Source organism: Brassica napus, chromosome A5 (assembly GCF_020379485.1).
Source record: "Brassica napus cultivar Da-Ae chromosome A5, Da-Ae, whole genome shotgun sequence".
Classification (NCBI taxonomy): Eukaryota; Viridiplantae; Streptophyta; class Magnoliopsida; order Brassicales; family Brassicaceae; genus Brassica; species Brassica napus.
In genome coordinates this window covers 18,514,222-18,523,474 of record NC_063438.1, presented here as the reverse complement: position 1 = coordinate 18,523,474, position 9,253 = coordinate 18,514,222, and the positions used below count along the sequence as shown (strand labels likewise).

Sequence of the window (9,253 nt, the reverse complement as noted above, 5' to 3'; positions counted from 1 at the left end):
CGATTTTTTAAAAATAAAAATAAAAAAACGAAAAAGGAACAAAAAAACAAAAAAAAAGAATAAAAAATTACAATTTTAAGGGCATTACTGCCATTTTGAAAAAAATTAGTGTAATGGGACATAAAGTTGTATAAATTAGTATAAAGGGACATAGTTACCATTTTTTTGCTCTAAAAAAACAATTTTCCCAATTATAAATTAAGACCATGAGCGTGGAAGATAAAGAGCAATTCTCTCTCACCAAAAGACCAAACCTCTCTTCTCTTTTTTTGTCTTTTTTTTAGTTTTTGGTTTAAAGCAAACCTCTCTTCTCTTATCTCAAAAGATTATGTGTAATTAATAAACAGAAAATTATTAATCTCTTCTTAATCCCAGGAAGAATATAGAAAAAAATGTCTAAATTATCGTATAATCTCATCTTCTCGATTATCATCTTGGTCTTCTTGTGTTTGGGTTTGAGATCATCAGCGTTTACGAATCTCAATACCTTAAGCTTCGAAGAATCACTTTCTCCTCTATTCGGTGATGCCAATCTCGTCCGTTCTCCTGATGATCTCTCCGTTCGCCTCCTCCTCGATAAGTACACCGGTATATACCTATTTATGTGTGTGTTTTCACATGGGTTCTTTATTTTATTTTATGATCACAGTTTGATGATGATGATTATGCATAGGTTCTGGTTTCATATCATCGAATATGTATCAACATGGATTTTACAGCTCTATGATTAAACTTCCCGCCGATTATACTGCCGGCGTTGTCGTCGCCTTTTATGTAAGTCCCCGGACATTTGTTTTCTTTTTTCTGTTTGATTAGCATAAAACTGTTTTCATAACAAAATAGTTTTTCTTTTCTTTCTTTTATTGATCTGCATGATGGTTAATTTTTTTTCTTTTTTGACCAAAGTGTTCATCATATTCTTGGAGGATCATGAATATAACTCATTTGGTTAAAAAAGAAATCTCCTTTTCTGCATAGAAAATAGTCAATAACTTCCCCCGAGAAAATGGTTTATGTTTCATTAGATCCAACTTAATTTTAATCTGATGATATTGAGATTATTAATTTTGAATCTGCAGACATCAAACGGAGACGTGTTCCAGAAAACACACGACGAGTTAGACATAGAGTTTTTAGGAAACATAAAAGGAAAGCCATGGAGGTTTCAGACAAATCTCTACGGAAATGGAAGCACGCCTAGAGGTCGCGAAGAGAGATATCGTCTCTGGTTTGATCCTTCTAAAGAGTTTCATCGTTACAGCATCCTCTGGACTCCTCACAAGATCATGTAAGTTTTTTTAATCGATCATTTTTCACCGTTTAGCTTGAACAGCGTTGACTAAACCGGTTTATAATTATATGACCAGCTTCATGAAAAAAAAAAGAATGTTTGTCTTTCAGAAAACGTTTCTTTCTTCCTAAGATAGTTAATGAATCTACATTATTCTCCCTCTTCTTTTTTTCTGGTTTAACTTTTTTTCTCTTTTTATCTAATACAAAATTACAAAAATGAAAGAGAATCAGCTTTTCTAGAATAATTAATTAGGTACTGCTGTAAAAACATCAGCTTAGCTTTATAGTTTTTGACACGTAAGTCTCAGTCATCACGCGAAGCGTCTTAATTAAAAGCCGAATTAGGTGTTCAAATATAGGACTTTTTATTGACCTTCTTGTTCATATAAAGAAACGTCAGGAATAGAGTTAATAAAACAAAAAACGAAAATAACTTTAACGAGAATACAAGTATATAACTAAGTGTTAGTGGGGATGAGATTTATAATGAGTTTTAGAATTTCTAAGTCTAGTGTTATTGGTTTATAGATTCTCATATTTTCATTGAAATCTATTGTTATTGGTTTGATAATTCTATAACTCTATACAAAATCATTTGTTATTCAAAAAGTTAAGATTTTAATGATTCTACAAATCTATTAAAGTAAGTGTTATTGTGAGTTGAATTCTTATCATTTTAACTCATAAATTAAAATTTTGAGAATACTACATGTTTACCTTGAATTCTTAGAATCATTACATTACTTTATTTTCATAGATTTTCACAATATACAAAATTCTTTACATCTCTTTCCAAATTTAACAAATCTCTCAACTTTTAAAATCAACAAACTCTATAGAAATCTAAGTCCCACTAAAGGCCTAAATGGCGTTTAATTAGCAATTTAGAAAATCAGCAATGCTTTATTTTATTCTAACACTCTAATTTTTTTTTCTCTTTTTACCACTGACATCATTTTGCTCCTTTCCACCTAATTATTCAAACTCATTTTATTTTTAATCTCTAGTATATTTTTATGTAATAAAATTCATCACTATACCTCTCTATTTTAATTCATTTTCATATCATTTTTAATTTGGTATATAATAATAATAGTTTTAGATATTAAAAGATTTATTAATATCCATTTAACAAAAAGTATTTTAAGAACATCAAAATAGTGGATTAGATGTTAAAAAGAATAATTATTATGAAAAATGTTTTTAGATTATACAAATGATGAATTTTGATATTTTAAAAAAAATTATAAAATAATTGAGTTTGAAGAATTTGGTGAAAATAAAAATCATTAAAATTTTGACAACCAATAAAAAGAGAATACATGGCACTGCATACCCCATCCAATTATTTCAACATGTTGCTTATGTGATTTTTACAAATATTTTCTATTCAATCAACGGTTTCATTACATTGGTTTAAGCTGTTGAATCATTGTTCATCATGTCTAAATGATCTTACTAGTATTCATTATTGCATCTATATCTTCACTGAAGTTTTTTCGTTTTTTTTCTTCTAATAAGTGAAAAGAACATTTCAATCAGAACTAAAAAAACTTGTCGCCAGACAAAAAAAAAGACTAAAATATTTATCATGTTTCAGGTTATTTCTTTTAGCTATTGTTAATTTTTCATTCTATCATTTAATTTTTCAGTATGATTCCTTGTTGTTCAATTTATAACTGATTATTATTATTATAAACATAAGTTTCTTTTGTGGCCAATTAATTAATTGAAATAATTATCAGATTTTGGGTTGATGATGTACCAATAAGAGAAGTGATAAGAAGTGAAGCAATGGGAGCCGATTATCCAGCGAAGCCAATGGCTCTTTACGCCACCATCTGGGATGCCTCCGATTGGGCAACCTCCGGCGGAAAATATAAAGCTAATTACAAATTTGCCCCCTTCGTCGCCGAGTTCAAATCTTTCTCCCTCGATGGCTGCTCCGTTGATCCCATCCAAGAAGTTCCTGTTGATTGCGCTGACTCTGTCGAGTTCCTTGAATCGCAAGATTACTCTGCCATCAATTCACATCAACGTGCCGCCATGAGAAGATTCCGACAACGGTTTATGTATTATTCTTATTGTTACGATACAGTTAGGTATCCAGAGCCACCACCGGAGTGCGTGATTGTTCCGGCGGAGAAGGATAGGTTTAGGGATACGGGTAGGTTGAAATTTGGTGGTACAGAGGCTCGTGAACGGCGGAGAAATCGCCGGCAACAAAGGCCAGAGATTGAGAGTGATCCTGATGAGAGAAAGCTTTTATAATAATATATATATTCCTTTGTTGTTTACTATTTAAAATTCATTTGTGAGTAAAAATAAAAAATAAAAGAGTGAAGATATGAAAAAAGAAAGAGAGAATGTGGCAGAGTTAGATTCATAATGTAAATTATAAAAACATATCAAAAATGTTATATGTAAGACCAAGTTTGGTTTTTGTTACAAATAAATTTGAAATATATGAAAGTATCTGGTAAAAACGAAGTAAATTTTTAACAAAATTGTTGAAAGTTCACATAAAAGACCACATGATAGGGTACAAAGTACCTTTTATAAACTTAAGGATCTTCTCATCAAGAGATACAAACTAACTGTAAAGACTACAACAAATAGAAATGGAAACAATAGAAAATAAGCATAAATGAGAAGATTTATCAGCATGGATAACGAATCACCGTGAAAACAGTGCAGGGAGTGACATCAACACTACCCAAGATCGAAGAAATCCAAAGCTTACCACATAGATTAGGCTGATGGTCTTAGACATTCGGGTCACGGAAGGATAAAGATACTTTCTCAGGGCTGGGTTGATACAGTACACTATCAGGGTATGAGGGACTGATTGGAGCCAAAAATACAAGACCTTCCCTGTCACATTTACATATGGATTTGAAACTTTCATCAAGGCGATGGAAATCATGAAATATTTTTGCTCAGATGGTGAAGATGGTTTCAGAACTATAAGAATAGCATGTTTTCACAATTTATTTGGAAGAAATTTAGCATGAAGGAAAAAAACAATTTGCAGCAACATACATACCTAGGATTCAAAATACAAGGACAGACAACCTCACACATGGTGCTCGAAATCGTCAGTCGTACTTTGTCTACATAGTCACGGACTCTCTCGTTTGGTTACCATAGTCTTAGAGCATGTTTAATGGGGAGTTCTTAGGGTGAGATTCTTAGCGGAACATAAGAACCTGTCTCTTAACTTTTAACTAAAAATGCTAAGAACCGGTACTGTGCGTTTCTTTAAGAACCGGTTCTTAGTTTTTTTAGTTAAAAGTTAAGAGACGGGTTCTTATATTCCGCTAAGAACCTCACCCTATGGGACGTAAGTCTTTTTCTCCTTGACTCTCTCTCTCTCTCTCTCTCTCTCTCTCTCTCTCTCTCTCTCTCTCTCTCTCTCTCTCTCTCTCTCTCTCTCTCTCTCTCTCTCTCTCTCTCTCTCTCTCTCTCTCTCTAGGGTTTAATGATGCATTGTTAGTGAGACAAGTATGGCAGTTTAAAAAAAAAGTATGGCAGTGTTTTCTAAGTTTAGAATTTATCATTATTAAAAATGCATGAAAATTAAAAGATTTTTTAGAAAAATTACTTATATGCAGTTATTTTTGAAAACATAAAATTATTTACTGAATAGTTCTTTGGAAATAGTATTAATTTTTTTTCACATGAATTTCTCAAAATTATATTAGTATTAGTTTCTGAGAAACTCATGTTGAAATACTTCCAATGCGGATGACTTTAATGCATGCCGCGCCATTGAAAATATATAAAAGTATATGAACTTTTGCAACTGAAATTGATTATACATGAAAGTTGATTGTTTGTTGCAATTTTGATCTAGCAAGTCAATTCACCAACGTCGGATTCTCAATATGGTTACTGAAAGATAAGACAAAGATCAGATTTCCTCACCATCTGCAACTCCATTTGTACCAATGGCTCCTAAAAGGCTACAAAACGTAGATAACCTTCAACCATTCTTCCTTATTGGTATGATACCTGGGTTTGCGGGTCAACCCGACCCGCCAACCCAGGGATCGATTCTTTTTTTTAGTTAAAATTTCGACCCGCTCAACCCGCAAAGAAATAAACTAATACCCGCATCTGCCCCGCTTTATTTTGCGGGTAACCCGCAGGACCCGCGGGTTATATTTTTAATTAAAAAATAATTATTTAATTAGTTTTTCTATAAAATAATATATTTATAAGTAATTTTTATATTATTTTTAAAAAATTTAATTATTTTTTTTAAAATTAATTTTTTTTTAAAAAATTAATTATTTTTTTTAATAATTATTTTTCTTAAAAAATAGTATTTTTCAAAAAAAAAAGATTTTATTTATTTTTTATTTTATTTTGCGGGTTGGCGGGTAACCGCAAATCAAAATCTACCAATCCGCACCCGCCCTGCATAAAATAGTCTTAACCCGCACCCGCACCCGCGACTTGATTTTTTCAAAATGCTCGACCCGCACCCGCACCCGCACCAATGGTATCACCAAAAACTCACAGCTCACGAGTCACGAGGATTAACGAGATATGGCGTATCTACTTCTATGTAAAATTTGTTTCTCAAGTTTACGTAATCTGTAAGTGATATACATGCATATAAAAAACGCAGTAGCATGAAAATAATAACAAGATCAATGTCGTTGAGAGTTAAGCACCAGAAAATACACAAGTAATCAAATCAAACATTAAGATACATAAATGATCAATCGAAGAAAAGAAACAAACAAGGGAACAACAAAAAATGAGAGAAATAAAAACCCGCGATCAGCCATGGATTTATTACAGAAACATCACATTCTCAACATGGTTTGTGAAGGTGAATATTGCTTCAGGGCGATAATGGCCCATCAACGCCTTCTCTTCAATTCCTTTGATCTCAACTCTTCTAACACTCTGTCTCTCCAAATTGTAGTAGAAGACATAGAATGGATAGGTCCAACGACTTGGCGCCCAAACAATCTCACCTGAATCAGTTGCCCAAATTGATCTTATGACCACAAAAGCGGCAGTTGGCAAATGAAAGATATGCTTCGACCATTTCTCATTCTCAGGATCATCTAGAACCCATAACTGATCATGGCGACTTTGATCAAAGACTAGGGCAGCGAACTTTCCCTTGTAATTTATCAACGTCAAGAAAGTCAACATAGAGCTCTCTTCATCTATTTGTATAAACCTAAATTTCTCATACTTAACATCAAAGCAAGCTATCACTGTATTCAAATTGCTCCTAGCTATGTAATACAAAATCCCGTTGATGCATATCCCATTTTTGTAATTCTCAGGAAAATGCGGAAACAAACATTTGATTTTTCTCCACTATGGTTTTCCTTTCCCTAACGTCAAAACTTTATGTTCTCTGGAGTTAGTTTGTTTATTATACTTCGCCACAGTCATGCACAAAACCTTGAATTCATTCTCGATCGGATCATACCCCAAAAAGCTTCTCAAGTCGTTATTCTTGGCTCTCACTATAGGTAAATTTACCTGCTGACCCGTGCTAGGGTTACATATCACAGGAACCCTTTCAATTTTTCCCTTAAACGTCTGCTTATCGTAAAGATAGATAAACCCATTCGCGGACTGACAAGTTTCCTTGTACCAATCTCCAGAGAAACCCATATGATAATCTGCTATTACAATCTGCTCATCGACATTTCGAGGCTGAGGGGACGAGAAGAAATTCCACTTGCCGCCAAATTCGAACGTGAACAGAAGACGTGGCCGAGTTGACGAACATGTCAGGAATGATTTCGTGAAATCTGGATTGCTAAGTAAGGAACCCCATTGCTTCGAGACGCAACGCAATTTCGCAATGGTTTTTGCTGGTAATCTCTGGAGTATCTCGATGATGAGATCGATGGGAAGCATCTCTGAGTTTCCTCCTACATACGTTAAGGAGGTCGTCAATGATTGTGTGCGGCGTCTGATTATCTTACAGTGATTCACTGGATTGTACTTCTCTTGGTTCATGGCCAATTTTGTTCAGTTCTAAGGATAGAGTTAGGACACGTAACAAACTGTATAGGTTTATCCTGTTTTTTACATTCATTAACTTTTCAAATCTTTAACTTAATTTCCCTTTTTTCGTATCTTTGACTTCTATTTGATCTTTTATTTTGTTCACCCAGTCACCAACCGAACTTCGAATACATATGGTAAAAATATCATTTTAGTACAAAAATCTTATTAAAATATCATTTTAGTACAAATCTTATTAAAATGTAAAAATATCTTTGACTTCTATTTGATCTTTTATTTAGTTCACCCAGTCACCAAGAAAGGTTATATTTATGGATCGATTTGATATATATCCTCACACCCAGGAAAACTCACGTGTTTATCTTATGTATGTCCAAGTAGTCATATCTCAATAATAGTTTCTAAGATTTTATTCCAAAATTAATGGTCATGAAGTACATTTAGGGAATGAAATACGGAAATCAATGACCATGGAAAAGGTCTCTCTCTCTCTCTCTCTCTCTCTCTCTCTCTCTCTCTCTCTCTCTCTCTCTCTCTCTCTCTCTCTCTCTCTCTCTCTCTCTCTCTCTCTCTCTCTCTCTCTCTCTCTCTCTCTCTCTCTCTCTCTCTCTCTCTCTCTCTCTCTCTCTCTCTCTTTCTCTCTCTCTCTCCATCGTTTTTTGCCTCTCTGGAGTCGGTTTTCACCAGAGGCCATGAGAGGGCTCGTTTCTTACCTTTTTTCCTTTCTATTCTCTATTTTCCGGCCAACCATGTCCTTCAATAGCTTTCTTTTCCTGGTGGCTATGGCAAAGATGAAGCTTCATTAGATACAACACTTGATGCTTCATTAGATTTTAAAAATTCTGATACTTACTTTACATACTCATACCACAATGTGCATATTAAACGTGTATCCCTAAACATTAAAGAATCAAATTAGCATCATGTTATAAAAATACTATAAAATTAAATTAAACGATGAATAAATCATACATGATGTGCAGTTAATTATAACTTCGCTGAAGATTTTCTTTTTGCAATGAGATCTACTAAAAGTCTAACATTCACAACTCCAACAATAATGTCTAAACACATAAAATATTAGAATGAAGAACTTGTAAAAAAAACAGAAAACTTAAATATGACACATTAATAAAAACACATATGATATAGAAAACTCACCCACTGAGATTTTCTTTGCATATTGACGTTCCAATATATTTAAAATTCTTTGAAATAGCTATTTGTTAATTCGTTTGGAAAATCATCACAAGGAGTGATTTTGGTTGTTCAATATAAGTTTATCTTAAAAGACATAAAATTTGTTATGTTGGACCTAGAGAGAAACCCAACGGGGAAAGCCCATTAATAGGTGGAAAAATGCAGTCCAATTTCGAAGGAGAACAGATCGTTAGAAGATCTCAGGAATGGCGAGATCTCAGAAGGAAAGAGGAGGATACAAGGAAGTAGATCGTACGGGAGAAGCACACGTTAAACCCTAGAGACTTACACCAAGCACTTCGACCTCGACCTCGAGCTCTCATCCTCATCCTTATCGACTTGACACTTATTTCTTAGTCATTATATATTGTATCCGATCTCTTTTTATCACTGTATGCAATCAAACCTTATTAATAAGAGTCTATTTTTGTCAACCGAAATCTGATTACATCGTTGTGCTCTGTGAATATCGTTGTCCACGTTATTTCGTACCTAATATATATAAAACAATCTCTACCAATACCTAGTGTGGGTTTTAGCATCTACATATTCTATATTATGTGGTATAGTCACCAATGGTAAAATTACTCAGAATGAAAAAATCTCTTTTTTTAACACTGATTAGATTAGCTTTAAAAGAAACCATGGAGGTTCAGACAAAGTACCGACCATAACGGCCAAGGTGTATGTGATCCCAACAAAGTAGTGCTGTTCAATATGGTAAAACCGAACCGTACCGAACCGAACCGAA

The 9,253-nt window shown here is 33.6% G+C and overlaps 1 protein-coding gene and 1 pseudogene across 1 annotated transcript; one reads left to right on the top strand and one right to left on the bottom strand.

The window, feature by feature from the left end:
- The first annotated feature begins 220 nt into the window (after positions 1 to 220).
- Positions 221 to 3,779, top strand: LOC106367120 (probable xyloglucan endotransglucosylase/hydrolase protein 30). Its single transcript, XM_013806829.3, has 4 exons — positions 221 to 588; positions 674 to 774; positions 1,080 to 1,288; positions 3,039 to 3,779. The coding sequence occupies exons 1-4, from the start codon at positions 393 to 395 to the stop codon at positions 3,562 to 3,564; spliced, it is 1,032 nt and encodes a 343-aa protein (XP_013662283.1). The 5' UTR covers positions 221 to 392; the 3' UTR covers positions 3,565 to 3,779.
- Positions 3,780 to 5,865: 2,086 nt separating this feature from the next.
- On the bottom strand, positions 5,866 to 7,789 carry LOC106363147 (annotated as a pseudogene).
- Positions 7,790 to 9,253: the final 1,464 nt, after the last annotated feature.